Source organism: Orycteropus afer, unplaced genomic scaffold, assembly GCF_000298275.1.
Source record: "Orycteropus afer afer isolate SDZICR_OR568_19922 unplaced genomic scaffold, OryAfe1.0 scaffold00461, whole genome shotgun sequence".
NCBI classification, from domain to species: domain Eukaryota; kingdom Metazoa; phylum Chordata; class Mammalia; order Tubulidentata; family Orycteropodidae; genus Orycteropus; species Orycteropus afer.
In genome coordinates this window covers 1,845,071-1,862,319 of record NW_006922048.1, presented here as the reverse complement: position 1 = coordinate 1,862,319, position 17,249 = coordinate 1,845,071, and the positions used below count along the sequence as shown (strand labels likewise).

General features: G+C 45.7%; 2 protein-coding genes across 2 annotated transcripts in view; one reads left to right on the top strand and one right to left on the bottom strand.

The window, feature by feature from the left end:
• The window catches only part of SAFB2 (scaffold attachment factor B2), a 50,451-nt gene extending 36,693 nt beyond the window's left edge, over nt 1-13,758 (bottom strand). Inside the window, exons 1-9 of the mRNA XM_007954476.1 lie at nt 13,573-13,758; nt 12,329-12,416; nt 7,482-7,546; nt 7,194-7,397; nt 4,781-4,843; nt 3,252-3,279; nt 1,821-2,340; nt 1,345-1,394; nt 713-813 (exon numbers count right to left, since the gene is read on the bottom strand). Of these exons, the coding sequence (XP_007952667.1) occupies nt 713-813; nt 1,345-1,394; nt 1,821-2,340; nt 3,252-3,279; nt 4,781-4,843; nt 7,194-7,397; nt 7,482-7,546; nt 12,329-12,416; nt 13,573-13,758 (1,305 nt within the window). The remainder of the gene's footprint in view (nt 1-712; nt 814-1,344; nt 1,395-1,820; nt 2,341-3,251; nt 3,280-4,780; nt 4,844-7,193; nt 7,398-7,481; nt 7,547-12,328; nt 12,417-13,572) is intronic.
• Nucleotides 13,759-14,241: 483 nt separating this feature from the next.
• SAFB (scaffold attachment factor B) overlaps nt 14,242-17,249 on the top strand; it is a 35,411-nt gene continuing 32,403 nt past the window's right edge. Inside the window, exon 1 of the mRNA XM_042782768.1 lies at nt 14,242-14,430. Coding sequence (XP_042638702.1) covers nt 14,242-14,430 — 189 coding nt within the window. The remainder of the gene's footprint in view (nt 14,431-17,249) is intronic.

Below are 17,249 nucleotides of genomic sequence, written 5' to 3'. Positions count from 1 at the left end.
CATCAGAACACATGGATCTGAGATTTATACGAATAGATTTTCTGAGCAGGGTTTTACTGAAGCGATGAACCTTTTGCTTCACTTGCTCTCCACTCTGATCCGGGAAACAACGTAAGGTGCGCTACGCAAAGTGGGGCATTTTTCACTTTTGCAATTTCAACAAAAAAGAGAACCAATAAAATTAACTATTGCCAGAAGTTTTTAACCCCTAAATGTGTTAAGCGCAAATCAAGGCCGGATGATCTAATGAAATGAATTGTGTCCCCAAAACAGACACATCAAAACATCTGTGAACATGACCTTGCTTGGAAACAGGGTCTATGAAGATGTTATTAGCTAAGTGAACACAAGGCCAGACTGGAGCAGGCTGGGTCGTAACCCTCTATAAGTAATGTCTTCTTATAAACAAGAGCAGACACAGAAGGAAGACAGTTAGGGGAGACTGGCGTGAAGGCAGAGATTGATGCGATTCATATACAACCCAAGGAACACCAAAGACTGCTGGCAACTCCCAGAAGCAGGCAGAGATGAGGAAGGGTCCTCGTCAGGAGCTATTAGAGGACCATGGCTTGGCTGACACCCTGCATAGGGACATCAGCCTCCAGAACTGAGGTACAGTAAGTCCCTGATGTTTTAAGCCACCTACTCTGAGGTGCTTTGTGATGGCAAGCAGAGGGTGCGAACACAGTTGACGAGATGTGAGAGAGCCTACCTTCCCGTGTTTGCTGAAGAGGTTCTTCAGATCAGTTGCTCGGGTTGTTGAAGACAGTCCACTCACCCAGAGATTCCGACCAGAACTGCTACTAACACGACCTGGGGCAGGAGGGAGGGAGGGGATTACCCTTCACCTCACGGCAGCGGAGGGGGCACAGCAGTGCTCTCCTAATACCTCATCTCCACTCTTCTGACTCAAGTGCTTCATGACTGCTGACAGACAGGAGGGAGGGGGAGAACCTGGACAGCAGACACACACAAGTCCAGCCTCCTCACTCCAGGAACACTCCTGTCCATGTCAGTGTCACACAGAAACGGTGGTGATGGTCAATGAGCAAGCAATACAGCAGTTTCTAAAATTCTCCTGATGTTACTGCTCAGGGGGGGAGAAAGACTCCTGTCCCAGAATGATTTTCATGATCCCATAAATGACAATCACAGAGCCGTACTGACAATGAAAACAATGACAATGTTCCTTTTACAGGAACATTATTACATCGTTAATTCCAACACCTCTTCCCCAAACACCTAGAACTAAACCACTGGACCAAGACGGGGGTCAGCAGGCATCTATCTCCCTCCCAAAACAGGGACCCCCAGAAGCCTCCCATCCATGCAAGTTAAGCATACCTTTCTCGTCTTTAATGATTGGCTTTATATCTTTTTCTTCCTTAAAAGAGCTAGAGACAAGAGTTAGTGTTACTCACACAGGGGAAGAACGAAAGAAAACTAAATTAAAAGCATGGTATGTGCTACAGCTGAATACCTACCAGAAAGTTAGTCTGAAATAAAATTTTGACACCTTTGCAAACTTAGATTGGAAATCTGACTTCCCCAAAAAATACAATGTCAGATTCTTAAAAGTCAATTTGATTTAGCTGAAGATAAATCATTTAACAATTTAAGAACACAACCTTGACAGGTTGAGGAAAAAAAAGATCAAATCACCCACTAAAAAATACACAAAGAGAAATAAAACACTCTCTAGAAGTTAACTACAACTGCATCAGTCTGGCTGGCCGATTGCAGACAAACAGCTTATGTGTGTCATTAAGTGACCAATGAAAGGAGATAGCGTCTGGTCTAAAACTGAGAAAAAAACAAACCTCATTTTCTGATCAGCGCCCTCACTGGTTGAGGACTCTTTAGGAGCCGGAGGGACTTCATTACAAGCTTCATTATCAAGCTTCTTCACGTCTTCTTTGCTATCTCTGGGCTCAGGGCTTTGGGCTTCCTGGGCCGCCTCCGCCACCTCCTCGCTAGAGGCGTCCGCGTCTTCTGGGCCTTTACTACTCTGCTCAACTGGCTTCTCTAGCCCTACGGGCTCACAGTCCGGGCTCTCACCATCGCCTGTCTGCTCCACGGGCTCCCTTTTCACTACCGCTAACAGGGTGTCTGCCTTGCTCCACTGAGCGTGTGTTGACTCGCTGGCCAAATCTAAATCGCCCTCCTCCTGCTCCTCCTCCGGGTGAGCGCTGTCAAAAAGGTCCTCTTCTTCCGCGAGCTTTCTGTCTGGCCCCACGCTACTTGTATCCTGTGCCAATGGCTGCTCCAGCTCGGAACCTTCTTCTTTTACTGGCTCAGATTTACAAGTTTCCCCCAAAATGTCGAGTATTTTCTCATTTTCTACGGATTTAACAGGAATAGAATGGCACAAGGTTTAATTACCAGGGAAACAAAGCAATCACAAATGCGGATCTCGCATGGCTGCCACACTAACATGAAGAGAACGCCTAGCTACACAGAGATTGGAAAACCCGAGGGTATGCACATTTACCTGCTTTGACTACCTGCACACCAAGCGACTACCGCATTACGCCTCTATGCTACAGGGAAGAGACAAGGCCCCCACAGACTTAAACACCTATAACCATTGGGCTGGTTCTCAACAGTCTTCTTCACGTGATTGTTCAAGTCTAGGTCTTCTACTTATTTTCCAAAGTCCAAGGTGCTGAACCAAATGCAATCACCATTCACTGAACAGCTCAATTTCCAAATTTCTTTGAATTTCTTTTAATAGAACCGTCCAATATGAAAACGAGAAACTCGTCCAACGGCGGGAGATAAACGCAGTCCAGAAGGGGAATAACATGGTGGAAATTTTCCTGAAGAAACTGTTTCGTCTTCTGGAATCCAGTCACTTCTCGGGTTAGAACTGCCCTCACCTCTGCTTCAGCCTGCCTTAACTGCATTTATCAAAATGGCTGCAGCAAAATATCACAAGATCTGTTTCATGTGTAGAAACACATGTTAGCACCATGGGGGAAAATGACTTAAGGCCACTCTCTGTGGTTAAAGAGATGAAAGTCAATTACTGCTGCATCTCACCAAATATATTTGACCTCAAGAACCAGAACATCACTTGTACAGATCTGGTGATACGAATGGGTTTCCAATCTCTGATCTTTGTACGATCTGGATTGTCCACCAGTAAAACAATTTACAAAACCATAACACAGCTTAAAATATAGACAGCTTAAGAAAATAGTAGCGTGAAAACTCGCAAACCATAACTGTTGTGTTTTTCTTATCAGTACCTGGCTCCAATAGAGGTTCTTCAATCTCCTATTTAAAAAAGAAAAGAAAAGGAAAGGAAAATCCACACAGTACTTTAAAAACAAGGCAGATACACTTCCCTAGTTAATACCCACTTCTCTCATGCTGATTCTGATGGTGCCCCTAGGGGATAGAGGAGAACTGGCCCACAGAGCTGCCAAGACTTTAAATCTTTATGGAAGCAGAATGCCACATCTTTACCCCGTAAAGCAATTGGTGGGTTCGAACCACCAATCCCCTTGGTTAGCAGCTGAGGACTCAACCACTGAGCCACAAGGACTCATCTTTCCTAGTAAATATAGCTGTCAATCATTAGTGAATAAATCAGAGCTTCTAACTGGTTCTTCCCAGTTCAGTCGTGGCCAAAGAAGTGACACCACAACAGTAACCTGAATGGGAAAAACTATGGGTCGAATGAAGCCCTGCTAGAAACTTAATCTCTTGGAAAATGAGGGTAGCGTATGTGTTGTATAACAACCAAATCTCTTCCTTGTCAGGTTTTAAACAATTGCAAACAGCAATGTGCTCAAAGATGGCAGTCAGCTGTTCGACTTTGAATGGGTGTGGCTTTCCATAGTCCTAGCGACAATCCAGTCTCCTGCATCAAGCTCCCGAAAAGGTTCACTACACCTCTTCCGACTCTCCCGCCAATAAATTTTCCTGTTGCAGTTAGCATTCTGGATCACCTTAATTATAAAAATTCAGGTCTATTCTAGTTTCACTTCACTGGCCATGACTGAACCAGTTCACACTATTTAAAGCCCTGGGATAAATACTTCTACCAAAAAATTGACTGCACTCACGTCTTTGATAGTACCTAGAACAGTGTCAGGGAGGCAAGCTCATTTTGCTAGTTCCTCTCTGGAGGAAGAGGCAGGCAGCAAGGTTACTTGGCTTGACCAGTTCTCCCCTCAGAGTTTGCTCACTACATCCCCAGTTCTCTGCAACTAGCAGTGAGCCATGCACCTTTCTGTCTCAGGACCACAGCCTGCCCTTCTGCCCCCCGATCCTCCTCTCCCTCTTCACTGGACTGACTGATGGGTAAGACCAAGAAGCCCTCCAGATGCACACATGGCCCAGCCACCTGACAACCCCCACCCAATCACACTTGATGAGTATGCTCTCCAGCTGGCTTGGCTGCCTGCTCCAAGAGTATTTGCTCAACGAGTCACCCCCAGCATGCTACTCAGTTGTTGGAGATGCCCTCGAGTCAATTCTGACTCACAGTGACCCCATGTGATGGAACAGAACTGCTCCACAGGGTTTTCTAGGCTGCCATCTTTATAGGAACAGACTGTCACTGTCAGGTCATTCTCCCATGAAGCTGTTGGACAGGTCCAAACTACAAACCTTTAGGTTAGTAGCCGAGCAGTTAAGGACTACGCCACCAGGGCTCCTTACCTAGCTCAGTACCAATGTAGTTAAAATGATGTTAGTCAATTTACAAACATCTTATCAACTAAGCACTCATTTAAAGTTTCCTGTTACCCAGAACTAGGTGGTAACTCACCGGAGTTACTTTGAAGTCCAATGATGAAGTATCCAAAGTGTCCCCGAAGCCTTCCCCATCTACCTGCAGAACAACATGAAAGACAACTTTGTGTAGACCAGACACAGCTGGGAATGTCAAGGCCACTCCTTTTCAGGCAACCTGGGGGTTGATTTTCTTCATAGCATGTATTGCCATCAGCAAGTGTGCTATTGGATTATTCTGATTGTCACCTGCCCCCTGCCAAAGTGCACATACCACAGGGATTCTATGGTACCAGAAATGTTGTCTCTGACAGTGGCTCGCAGATGGCAGGGCCTCTGTCAACATGCGCTGAATAAACAAACAATTGATTTCCAAGGCAGTTTATATAACTGGTGATCAGCATCCACTGTCCAATCACGGAATTTCCAAAGGAAATCCAAAAGGAAAATGAGTGACCTTGTACTCTTCTGCTCTGACTTGGAAGCACTTCCATCTAGACCACTTTATTTACAACAAACATTTAAGTAGATTGTTTTGTATTTAATTATTAAACTACTATGACTTTCAGTTTACCAGACTTGAAATACAAAAATAACCCTTCTAAATAATCTGCTCTTATTTCCATTCCTAGGTTTGAACAATGGAGTCCTGGTGACTAACGGTTAAGCCCTAGGCTGCTAACCAAAAGGTTGGAGGTTCATAACTCACCCAGAGGCTCCACAGGAGAAAACCTGGTGATCTACCTCTTAAACTGTTGTTGTTGTTGTTGTTTTATGTGCCGTCGAGTCAGATCCGACTCATAGCAACCCCTCCTTGGGATTCCGAGGTGGCATCACTACGGAAGTAGATTGCCCAACCTTCCTTCCGAGGAGTGGCTGGTGGGTTTGAACTGCCAGTCTTCTGGCTAGCAGTCAAGTGCCTTAGGCACTGCACTACCAGAGCTCCCACCCCTTAAAGAGTATAGTTTAAAAAATCCCATGGGGCAGTTCTACTCTGTCACATGGGGTTGCTAGGAGTCAAAAATCAAATCAGTGGCACCCAACAACAGGTCTGAATCTATAACCTGGATGCTTCCATTAACCATGGATATGCTCTGAAAAGTTAACACTCCCATGTAAGCATTATGCTGAAAGAGAACTATGCCAACCTAGGTCAAGGTGTGGTAATATTTGGAAATTGTGACATGGCTTTTCACCTTTAGGTGTAAGGTTCAGTCCTATGAGGCCACTTTTCCAAAGGTTTAGAGTTGTTAGGCATTACTGAGCGGACCAGGAGCAGACCGCCAGGTCTTCCTCCCATGGAGCACCGGTGGGTTCAAACAACCAATATTTCAATTAGCAGCCCAGTGCTCAACACCACTGTGCCACCAGGGCACCTCTTTCCACTATTATTCTAATTATTTTTTATATAAATGTGTGATGCTAAGCATATAAAACGATTTTTAAAATATCTCAGGGGTACAGGATAGGCTATATACGCACAGGATAATACAGAAGAGAATGACCTGAATGATTAGGTCAGGAATTATTTTTGTTTTCTCCTCTATTATCTGTGTGTGTTTTTAAAGTTTTTTTTTTTTTTAAAGGGAAAGACATGCAGGTAGAAGAGCCAGGAATAAAAATAGGAAATGGAATACATAGCTAATTGCCTCCATGAACCACGAGATCAGAAGAACTAGATGGTACCCAGTTACTATCACTGAACATTTTGATCAAAGTGTCTATAAAACAATCCTGATCAAAAGACAGAATACGCAGAAAAAAATTTTAAATTCTTAGGGAATCTAGCCTTTCTGGAGCCATGGACGGTGAATAAATCCCTGCAACTATCACCCTGAGACAATCTTTAAACCAAAAAAACCCTTGTTAAGTTTTCTTAAAACCAAAGAACAGTTTAACTCAACTAGCAAAGACTGTCTGTTTTGAACATACTGCTCTTTAAAGAGAATGGGGATTCTCTTTAAAGATCCATCTGTATAGGATGAAATTGACAATAGCAACTAGAAACTTAAGGGGCAGTGAGTTTATGTTAATGGGAGAAACAACTCAGAAAAAGAGGGTGAGAATGGGTGCACAACTCAAAGCATGTCATCAATATCACTGAATTGTACATTTAAAAACTGTTGAATTGGTATGTTTTGCTTCTATATACTTTCAAAAATTTAGCTTAATTAGTAAAAGGAAATACTATATATCAACTATGTCATTCTTTAATCAAGCTCAGAAAGTTTTCTCCAGTGCTACAGAAAAGCTATCTATTATAGTTAATGTCTGATACATGTAGTTTTAAATGGGTATTATTTACCACCAAGGCTCAAAGCCAAATTTAAGTATTTATGGATGCTATTTAACCACTTCCCATGTGTTTTTCCTCCTCTAAACAGCATGCAGTCACAATGGAGTGCCTCAGGGCTCTAGCCACAATTCGACCACATTTCCAAGTTACCTACAGCATGTTCTGTGAGCTGAGCCGGAAGCTGCCTCAGCTGAGCAGCCACGTATTCCTTGCTGTCACACAGGGAATAGAGAATGCTGCCCGTGCCATCCTCTCCAAAGTCGGGAGCACTGCCACTATCGACTTCAGTGTCATCTAGCACACTAATATCCATCATGTCAATATTCTGCAAGTTCTCCAAACTTGCTTCCATATCCTCCTGTGAAAAGGGAAAATGCACAGATAACCACCTGGGGCAGACCAGAGAGCCACTTCTGCCATCTCCACTGTTGTGTCCACATACCTGTTCATCTCTAGAATCTTCCTCCAAACCATTATCTTCTGTACCTTCTTCCTCCATCCTCTGTTCTAATTACAGAATAATAATTCAATCAGATTACTCAATTTCTGGTCTCATTAGTTAACACAACATGATGTACTTCAATATTGCTGATGATATGCTATCATAGAAGTAAAAAAGTGTCCATCCTCCTATAATATATAAATTTCTTTCAATTAGTGTTCTTAGTAAGCTATCAACTGGGATTTCTGCAATACTGGAGCTACCAGCCTGAGACAGGCTAAGAAAAATGGTAGTGATCTACTTCTGAAAATCAGCTAGTGAAAACCCTATGAGCACAATGATCCGATCAACTACCATTCATGAGAAAGGCATAAGATGGGTGATGTTTTGTTCTGCTGTGCACAGGCTTGTCAGGAGTTGGGCAGCTAGTGGGTGGAAGCCAGGGATGCTGCTCACCACATCCTGTAATCCAAAGGACCCCTCCCTACCATAATTATTATTAATAAATATTATTTATTCAGTCCACTTTGTCAACAGTGCCAAGGCTGAGAAACCCTGGGATTCACCATATAATGCTTTGCAATTTTAAAAATGTGGGGATATGTTTGTAAAATGGACATGGATGAGACTACTGTCAACAGTAGCAAAACTATAGAGACAATTTTTAATATATTTTTGCATCAGTGCCTAAGGCATTTGACTAATGACCAAAAGGCTGGTAGTTCAAACCCACCAGTCACTCCTCAGAAGACTGGGCAATCTACGTCCATATAGATACCGCCTCAGAAACCCAAGGTGGGGTCGGTATGAGTCAAATAGACTTGACAGCAGTGAGTTTGGTACTAAAATTTTGTATTTTTTTTTTTTTAAATAAGAAAATTTAACTTAAAAAGATCTTAATCTTTGGTTAATGATCCCAACTGTAGCCTTTACTTTACACAGCTTACTCACTGTCATTAACAAATACTTCAGAAACTCAGTTTTACTACACCAGGCACTGTGTGGTATAAATAGTTAACACATACATTTCTAACCAACCAAAAAGTTGGTGGTTCAAGTCCACCCAGAGGCACTCAGGACAAAAGACCAGGCGATCTACTTCTGAACTATTGGCCACTGAAAATGCTGTACAGTGCAGTTCCACTCTGGCACACACGGGGTCGCCAGGAGCTGGCACTGCCTCAATGGAAGCGGGTACAGTCATCTCAACATTTCATTGTTTGAACACTCCCAACAACGCCAGCAGACTTTATTATCTGCACTTGACACTGAGAAATGATTCAGCTCCTAAGCTGGGGCTCTTCAAAACTCAGGGGTCTATTCCTCCTTAAATCTAACTACAGCGGACCCTTTGGAAATGCACTGCCTACATGTCTGGCAAGTGTTCTGCTCTCCTGGCCTCTCAACAGCAGCACCTGCACAGGATGCGTGCAGGAAGCAGCAGACCAAAGAGCTTCCCAAGCAGAGCAGGGATGACCAAAACGCAGTGCACAGACAGGTGGTACCACCACCTCAAGGGCGGGGTCTGGGGTGGTAAAGAGCTGACAGGGTGGGCGACAGACTGTGGAAAATGACATTTCACTCCACACAGACTAGTTCAAACATGTAATCTTTCAAAGCACATGAAACAGTTTTCAATAACTTTGTCTGTTTAGATGAGTTAGGGCCAGGGGTTAGGGAAGAGGACTCTCGTTCTAACTTATCATGAGAAATTAAGCAGTTCTTAAACTTTTTGAAAGAAGACAGTTAGTTAAGAATCCTCAGAATTAGTCCAACTTGGTTGTAGTATCCAAAAAACACTTGGTTAATTTTATATACTCTTACATAACAAGGAGGATCTACCTTTTAAAAATAACCAAATGCCCAGACACTTCCAAAGAATGTCACCAGCTCAGCATGGAAGATGCAGACCTATAGGTGCCTTGTAGACCACCTCTCTCAGGGGCCTCCCTGGTGGTAGTGGTCATTAGCTGCCATCGAGTCACTCCTGACTCATGGTGCCCCCGTGCACAATGAAACAAAATGCTGCCCAGTCCAGCTCTAATCCCCTGATTAGTTATAGATCAGACTATGGGGATCCATGGGGTTTTCGTTGGCTCGTTTTTGAAAATAGACAGGCAGGCCTTTCTTCCTACTCTGTATTAGTCTGGAAGCCCTGCTAAACTTGTTCAGCATTGTAGCAACCCCTAAGCCTCCACTGACAGATGGGTGGTGGCTGTACATGAGGTACACCGCCAGGATCAAACCTGGGTCTCCTGCATGAAAGGCGAGAATTCTACCACTGCCCCCAGGGCTTAGTTACTTCTTTGGAAAAGGAAGGGGCCGGAACTAGATCCTCTTATCCTTGCAAGAGCCAGGCCTACAAACATTCTATTTATATCAGCGTAAATAACTTTTTAAAGCTTTTCAAATAAACACCAACTCCAAAGTTGTCCAAAGAGTTTTGATTTGACCTACGTTTTAATCCAGACAAGTTTAGTCTTTCTTCTGATGGGAAGATCCCTATGAGGGGGCCACGAACATTTTTGTCAGTGAAGTCTTAAACCTCACAGTTTTAAATAAGCAGCTACACACACACACACAAAAAAAACCCATCAAATTCACTGCCATCAAGTCGATTCTGACTCTCAGCAACCCCCTTTGGGTTTCTGAGATGTACACCTTTATGGAAGTAAATTGCCTAGTCTTCCTTCCACGGAATGGCTGGTGGGCTGAACCGCCAACCTTCTGGTAGCAGTCAAATGCCTTAGGCACTAGGCCACCAGAACTCCTTGAACAGCTACCAAAAAAAAAAAAAAAAACACCTTAAACTGAATTTTTAAGTCATATCACAACTACTGAAAACCAGACTTTCAGATAATTTCACATCTAACCACAAGAGGTACTTTTATGTTTCCTACTGTAAACCGAACTCTCACATTCACTATCATTTTGATAGTCAGAGCTTATAGCTAAAATATGGACAGTTCTATGACCATTGTAAATGTACCAATGTTTTAAAATTAAATTAAAACTTACACCCCTCATGTAACCTACATCTTAAAATCTAACTTTTTAAAATACAGGCTCCAGTTTAAACAACTCAATACATTGTGGAAGTTTCCTTCTACGGAAAGATGTTAAAAATGTTGCTTTGCTATACTTTGTTTTCTCTCTACTGTCTAAGCAGCTGCCCTGCGTTGTCTGAAATGCAGCACTTCCTCAGATGAACACGGGGACTTGGACAGCTGTGAGAATTTGTGTGGCACCTTTTAAAAACAAGGCTATCATGCAAGAGCTTTGCATTCTATTGTTCTTACCACTGAAAATATACTGATGAAGATGATAATCACCTAGTCGAGAGAGTCTTGGTGCCCAAGTTGAAGGAAATTAAATACTTCCAAAAATACACTGGCATCAGCTATAAAAAGGAATGAAGCACTGATACATGCTACAACACAGACAAACCTTAAAACATTATGCTGAGTGAAAGAAGCCAGACAGAAAAGGTCATGTTACATGATTCCATTCTAATGAAATGTCCAGAATAAAAAATCCATGGACATATAATAAATTAGTGGTTGTCTAGGGCTGGAAGAGGTGACATGGGGAGTGACTGCTTAATAGGTTTGAGGTTTCTTCTGGGCTGATAAAGATGTTCTGAAATTAGATAGAGGTGACAGTGGTATATCCTTGTGAATATGCTAAAAATCACTCACTTGTACGTTTTAAGTGAATTTATGTAAATTCGATTAAATAATAAAAAAAAATCCACTGAATTGTTTCTGAATTTTACTGCAAATAAAAAATGTTGAAATGGCAAACATTTTTATTTATATACTCACTACAGTTAAAAAAGGCACTAAATGTTTAAGATACTGATTTGGTGCAAATACTCCAACAAGCAACAAAGCTGGTTCTATCCAGTCTGGAAGGAGCCCTGGTGACACAATGGTGAAGTGCTTGGATACTAAGCAAAAGGCTGGCGGTTGGAACACACCCAGCAGATCTGAGGGAAAAAGACCTGGCAATCTATTTCTGTACAGATGATAGCCTAGAAAACCCTATGGAGCACTTCTACTGTCACATGGGATCGCTGTGAATCAGAATCAATTCAACAGCACCTAACAGCAACATTATTCAGTCTTGAGTTGGTGTCATTTTTTAACTGAGGAGGAAGCCAAGCAGGGGCATGTGGCTGGTCAGAGCAGTTGGGGCAGCTTGACGAATGTGCTTCCTCTGGGTGTTTTTTCATCCCTATAAGACCAATTGCTTGACACCTGTGCATTTTTCCATTCCCCCAGCACCCCTGGCATAGCCACCTGTTAGATGATGAAGAGCAAGCCTGCTTCTTACATCAGGGGCGCTGAATGCCAAAGAGGTCCCTCCTCCAGGCACAGAGGACAGAAAGTGCTAACCACCGGTTCTCCAATGCCTAAGGCATTCAGCCCCAGTGATGGAATGGTTAAGCACTCAACTACTGAAAGGTTGGTGGTCTGAACCCACCCAGTGGCTCTGTGGGAAAAAGGCTGTTGTTGTGTGCCATCAAGTTGATTCTGACTCACAGTGACCCCATAGCATAGAGTAGAACCATCCCATAAGGTTTCCCACATTGTAACCTTTATAGGAGCAGATACCCAGATCTTCTTTGCCAGGGAGCCTCTAGTGAGCTTGATCTGGCATCCTTTTGGTCAGTGGCCAAGCATTTAACCACTGTACCACTCCGGCTCCTTCTCCCTAGGAAACCCCTATGGGGCAGTTCTACTCTGTCACACGGGGTTGCTATGAGTCAGAATCCACTCAACGGCAGCTGCCAACAAGTTCTGTAAACAGTCAAACTTCCAACAACAATAAGTATGAGCAGATACCTTTAACACCCTTCTTTATTGTCTTCTTGCTGGCAACTTCTAATTGTATGTCAATTTCATCAGGATCTTGCCCTTCTTCCTTAACCGCCTGTTCAGAAAAAACAAGGTTTACGACATTATTAAACCCTAGTCTTTCTAAGTGACAAGCTTAGTAAACACAGTTCCTTCTTTGCACAACACAACTATGGTTCTGCTACCTGGATTATAAATTCAAAAGGCACAGGATGAACCCAGCACAACTTGGGTTCTCGCTGGGCTCAGTGCCCAAATCTGGGGGAGAGGGGCATGCTGCAGGGGTGTGTGAGCTAGAGTGCCAGCCAGCATACAGGTCAATAATCAGTTCCAAAATGGGAGTGTGCAACCTGTTAACTTTAAGTTAATGCCAGAACAGACAGTAACAGAGGGGCTGAACTTGACCCTGCATGGGTGAAGGGCTTTGTGGTGTTCAACAAGCCGTCTCTGACCTCCAGGGAAGAATAATAATAAACTGCCAAGGTAGGTGGAAGGTTGGTGGTTTCACTCAACAGGTATTTCAGAGAGCTTCGCTCCGTGGGCCTGGCATCGGACTGGGCACTCAATGTGGAAATGACAAGGTGCCTGCCTTCAAGAAGCTGTTGTAATGGGGGAGACAGATGATTCCCATGTAAACAAGTGTGTGTTAAGGGCTATGGGATGGAATATAAGAACCGATGATACAGTGATAACCAATGAGATACAGCAGTGTTTTTGAAAGGTGACGTGTTACAGAACAGAAACGAGAAAGTACCGGCCAAGAGATGTGTGGAAAAGCAGTTCAAGCTGAAGGCACGGGTAAGTGCAAAGGGCCTGGGGCAGGAATAAGTGCAGCCCCCTTTTCTGTAAGATCTCAAAGACTCTCCCGACACCGTGTTAGGTCAGCGACCCTACACTCCAGGAGTAAACTGAGGCGCAGGGAGAGAGGGCAAGCCACTTGTCCAAGGTCACAGAGTTGAGACTCAATCCCGAGCCCCGATAGACCAAAGGCCACCCTGGTGGCTGAGAAGTCCTGCTTTCTGAGCACCTGAGGCGAGTAGCTGGAAGGAGGGAAGGCCCAGGGCACAGAGAGAAGGAATGATGGGCCAAGGTCACACCGCCTGGACCCCGGGTTCCGGAAAGCTCCGGCCGCCGTCGCTACGACGGGGGTGGGCCGGGGGCGCCGCGGTGACAGGGCACCGCGGGGACGTACGCCGTCCCCCTGCGCCACCCAGGGCCCTGAGCTGCTTCACCTTCTTGAGCCGCTCCATCAGTGCGCTCTTGTTGCCGCCCGTGTCCAGGTTCCGCTTCTTCAACTCCGCCCGCAAGTCGATCACCCGCAGTTCACTCAACCGACGCGTTCCAGTCTCAGAGTCACTTGAGCCTACAGCGGCTGTGCCAGGGCCCGACTCGCCCGGCTCTGCCAGAGTCTCCGCCATCCCGCTCTTCCTGTCTCCGACACCTACTTCCCACACCGCCGGCGGCTGTAGCGGCTCTGAGCACAAAATGGCGCCGCCTAAGAGGAAAACGCACTCGTTTCCTCCCGCCCTGCTTTCCGGCCGCGCATGCGCACCGCCCCAACCAGCGTTCTTAGCTGCCGGCGCGCTCGCGTGTTGACCAACCGCACGCTTCCCGCCACAACGCGCAAGCGCCAGGACTGAACCACGCATGACTCTCTGCAATTCGCGGCGGGAGGCTGCCGGGGAGCAATGCGCCTGCGCACAACCCCCCAAGATTTTTCACTGCGCGTGTGCAGATCCGACCTAAAGAGTCGGCCCCGCGCTAGGTACGCCTGCGCAGAAGCGAGGCGCGCCGGGGCGGCTGGAGCGGTTCCCTCTCAGGCGGCGCCATTTTGTGCTAGCTGCTGAGATACGACCGGCCCGGTTCTGTGTGCAGTGGGCGGCGGAGCCAGGGCCCCTGGAATGGCGGAGACTCTCTCAGGCCTAGGCGATTCGAGTGCGGCGGGCGCAGCGGCTCTGAGCTCCGCCTCGTCGGAGACCGGGACGCGGCGCCTTAGCGATCTACGGGTGATCGACCTGCGGGCGGAGCTGAAGAAACGGAATTTGGACTCCAGCGGCAACAAGAGCGTTTTGATGGAGCGCCTAAAAAAGGTAGAGCTGGAGGCGGGCAAGAGGAGGGTTGGGAGGCCCCGCGGCCGCCACACTTGTTCCCTGGCCTCGAAATCCGCCCCCGGCCCCATTTGCGGCCTGGCCCGGCTCCCCGCGTTTCGCAGCGCCTCTCGGTTGTATCTAGGCCCCTATAGGAGGTTATAAAAGCCAAGAGTGAGCGTTTTAAGGCCAGTTGGGCCGGGGTTCAAATTCCAGCACCGCATTGGGACAGGAAAAAAGAGAAGGAAAAAAAACGCGACGCGAATGGGAGCAATGGTCGCGGTCCGCACCTCGTGGTGACGGGTGACATCGGGGGAGGGCTTGTGTTTTCTGTATCAGCCACTGCGCCGAGGGCTTTTCTCGCATTGTCTTATCCTACTCTCTGAGCAGACCAGGGAACCCGAAATCCTCGTCTCGTTAAGGGACTCGGCCAAGGTCACACAGCCCGGAAAGGGTGGCGGTGGGATTTGAACCCAGGCCATCTTGCTCCCAGGCCCATTTTCCTTTGGGAAGATGCTCCTTGACCGTTAGGGTCTCTGAGCTTGGAATATTCGGAGGGGGGGGGGGTGCGTTACAAGGTAAACAAAGGAAATGTGCAGAGAAAGAAGAATTTTGTGATTTACCGGCACAAAAACAAAACCCAAACCAAATCCATTGCCATCGAGTCGATTCCGACTCATCGCAACCCTATAGATGAAGTAGAATTGCCCCGTAGACCTTCCACGGCCGACTGGCTCATCTTTACCCCGAGGAGTGGCTGGTGGGTTCGAACCGCTGACCTTTTGGTTAGCGGCAGAATACCTTAACCAGTAGGGCTCTTTTACCTGCATTATGTGGGGGGGAATGGAAGGATAATGTTATCTACATTTCTTGAGTACTGTGTGGTTGATTCCAGCTCATAGCGCCCCCATGTGTTAGAATAGAAGTGCCCGGTAGGATTTCCTTAACTGTAATTTTTAAGAGAGCAGATCATCAGCTCTGTGTTTTGCAGAGCACGGGTGGATTCTAACCGCCAGCCTTTCAGTTAGCAGCCAATATCGCTTAAATTGTGCGCGACCAGGGTTCCTTAGTATTTACAGTAGCAATCAAATAGAAAACGTGGTTAGGTTTGGGGAGGAGCAGAGAAAACCTAGGGAGACAGTAGGTAGGGACTCAGGATTCTGCCAGGTCTCTGCGGCCTGATACTGGGAAAGGAAGATATTTAACCCCTTTTGAGCCTATTTCTTCCGTGCAAAGAAGAAAATGATATGGTGCTTTTGTTTTAGGATTAAGTAAGAGAGCCAGAACGTGCTGGGCACATTGCCTGGTGCGTGTAAGCGGTAAGCGATAGCTTTCGTAATTCACAAGGAGCTCTAGTGGACCATTGGTTAAAGCATTGATTCGGCTGCTAAGCAAAAGGTCGGTGGTTCAAACCCACCAGCTGCTGCTCTGTAGGAGAAAGATGAGGCAGTCAGCTTATGCAAAGATTTACAGCCTTGGAAACGGCCAGCTCTGCTCTGTCCTATAGGGTAGTAGGGTAGTGCCTAAGGCATTCTGCTAACCAAAAGGCTGGCAGTTCAAACCCACCAGCCACTCCTTGGAAGGAATTTTGGGTAATCTACTTCCATAGTGATACTGCCTGGAAAACCCAAGGACAGGTTGCTATGAGTCAGCTCTGGCTCAATGGCATATAACAACAACATCATAATCCACTATTTTTATTGCCACCATTTTGTTAACTGCAAAACGGGGGCTTTAACCCCTATCTTGAATGGTTTATTCTGAGAAATCAGTATGAATGGCACAAGTTAATTTATTACCCATGTAAGGAGCCTGGTCTCGCAACAGTAAAGTACTTGGCTGCCAGACTAAAGGTTGGAGATTTGAACCCGCCCAGCACTGTCAGGTAAGAAAGACCTGGAGATCTGCTTTCATAAAGATTACAGCTAAGAAAACCTTATGGGGAAGTCCTACTATGTCACATGAGGTCTCTATGATTCTAAATGGACTCACCAGCACCTAACAGCCTTCTTCTTCCTGCATTTTCCTCATTCCTTTGACTTCCTTCTTTGCTGGTAATCTCTCAGCCTCACCACCTACCCCCAACCCTGTCCTGCAGGCGGTGGGCCTGGTGACTCATTCCACCCTTCTGTCTCCCAGAAAACTGAGGATCAGGATTTTATTTATTACCAACTCCTTATTTCCTGTTTTTCTGATGAGGGAGCTAAAGTTTAGGCGTGCCTACCTGACTTGTCCTGGGTCACTTCAGCCTTTCTGACTTTAGCCTTTGTTCTTTTATGCAGAGCAGGGAGTTCTCTGACCAAGAGGATGGGAAGACATGGTTCATGTTCTTAGCCTACACCAGGGCTTCCCAGCACCAAAGCCAAATTGAGGGATTTTACCCTCTCCTCCCCAGGTGTTAGCACATAAGTCCCTGTGCTCTGCAAAGTTGGTGTCAGTTTAGTGGCTGAGAGACTGGCTGTGGCTTCAGGAATCCCCCATCACTATCATCTTTGAGAGGACAAATCCATTCCTCCCTCCTTCTCCCTCTCTGTTAAATACTGCTATCCTGCAAAAAGGATATTTCTCTCTCCTACTTTTGTCACCCAATTAATGTCCTTTTCTTGGTTTATTTCTCTAAGAATGACAAAAGAACAAGAGGTTGGAGGGAACACACAAATTAATTTGCCAGGACTTATCCATGAGTTCTGGACTGGGCAGTGGTCCAGTCTGCTGTACATAGGGTCTAAAGTCACCTAACAGCACCTGACAGTAACTATAACATCCACGAGTTCTACTCTGTCCTATAGGGTTGCTATGAGTCTGAGTTAACTTGATGGAAG